The 1,214-nt window shown below is 32.8% G+C and overlaps 1 protein-coding gene across 1 annotated transcript in view; it reads left to right on the forward strand.

The window, feature by feature from the left end:
• LOC106882435 (glutamate--cysteine ligase catalytic subunit) overlaps nucleotides 1–1,208 on the forward strand; it is a 54,807-nt gene extending 53,599 nt beyond the window's left edge. Inside the window, exons 13-14 of the mRNA XM_052978058.1 lie at nucleotides 359–476; nucleotides 916–1,208. Of these exons, the coding sequence (XP_052834018.1) occupies nucleotides 359–476; nucleotides 916–1,082 (285 nt within the window). The 3' untranslated portion in view covers nucleotides 1,083–1,208. The remainder of the gene's footprint in view (nucleotides 1–358; nucleotides 477–915) is intronic.
• Nucleotides 1,209–1,214: the final 6 nt, after the last annotated feature.

The raw sequence follows: 1,214 nt of genomic DNA on the forward strand, positions 1-1,214 counted from the left end.
TATATATATATATATATATATATATATGCACACACGATGGGCTTCTTTCCGTTTCTATCTACCAAACCACTCAGAAGGCTTTGATTGCCCCGAGGCTGTAGTGGAAGACACTTGCCCATGGTGCCACACAGTGGGGCTGAACCCAGAACCATGTGGTTGGGAAGCAAGTTTCTTACCCCACAGTCATGCCTGCACCTATGTTAATATTCTTTCCATTTCTCTGTGCACTTTTGTAATTGTTCTTTCAACAAAAAATATCAATAACTTTTATAACCAGTCGGGCAATTTCAAACAACTTCTAGTCTACAGGACAGAAAACTCAAACTATTTTCAATTATTTTGATTTTATTCCCAACAGGATGATTTCCCTGGTTTAATTCCTCTCATACACAAATATCTTGATCATGTTGACTATGATGCCAGTAAAAGGCCACAAATAATGCAATACCTGAAATATTTCTCAGACAAAGCTGCAGGTGAGATGATTCATTTGTTTTCATCAATATTAAGCAAATTTTATTTTAAATATACAACATTTACCCTCCAATAATGCTAGCTTCTTTTCCAATTATAAAATATAATGCTAAACTGCATTTTAACCCAGTAACACTTATTGTTGGTAAATCTTCACACTCCATATACTACAAACTAATATGAAGGACAATGTGTGTATATGCATGCGTGAATAGTATTCCTTCCAGATTATGTCCTGTGATTAAAATATTCTGCCACAGTTCAGTTTTAAATAAGACTTTTGAAACAATTATCACAGCTAAAACAAATAAAGCAAAGAAACAGATCGGGCTTTGTCTATGTGTGCCTTAGATCAAGGGGATAGGATATTGTTACAGAATACAGCCAAAAATTTGTTTCCAATAAATAATAAACCATTTATTATTTCAATTTATTTTATAGGAAAGATAATGACAATGGCCCAATGGACAAGGCAATTTGTTAGAAATCATGAAGAGTACAAGAATGATTCTGTTGTCAGTGACAGAATCACTTATGATTTTATTATGGAATGTGAAAGGATTGTCAACAATGAAGAAAGGATTCCACAAGCATTTATCAATTATTAAGGAAGCATTTCAACGATTTTATCTTAACTTTGTTCAGTTTTGACTTCCACACAAAATATAATCAAATAACTAAAACATGACCTCATAATCAAGAAATACATATATTCACACAACAGATTGCTTTCAGTTTAA

This window comes from Octopus bimaculoides, chromosome 30 (assembly GCF_001194135.2).
Source record: "Octopus bimaculoides isolate UCB-OBI-ISO-001 chromosome 30, ASM119413v2, whole genome shotgun sequence".
Lineage (NCBI taxonomy): Eukaryota > Metazoa > Mollusca > Cephalopoda > Octopoda > Octopodidae > Octopus > Octopus bimaculoides.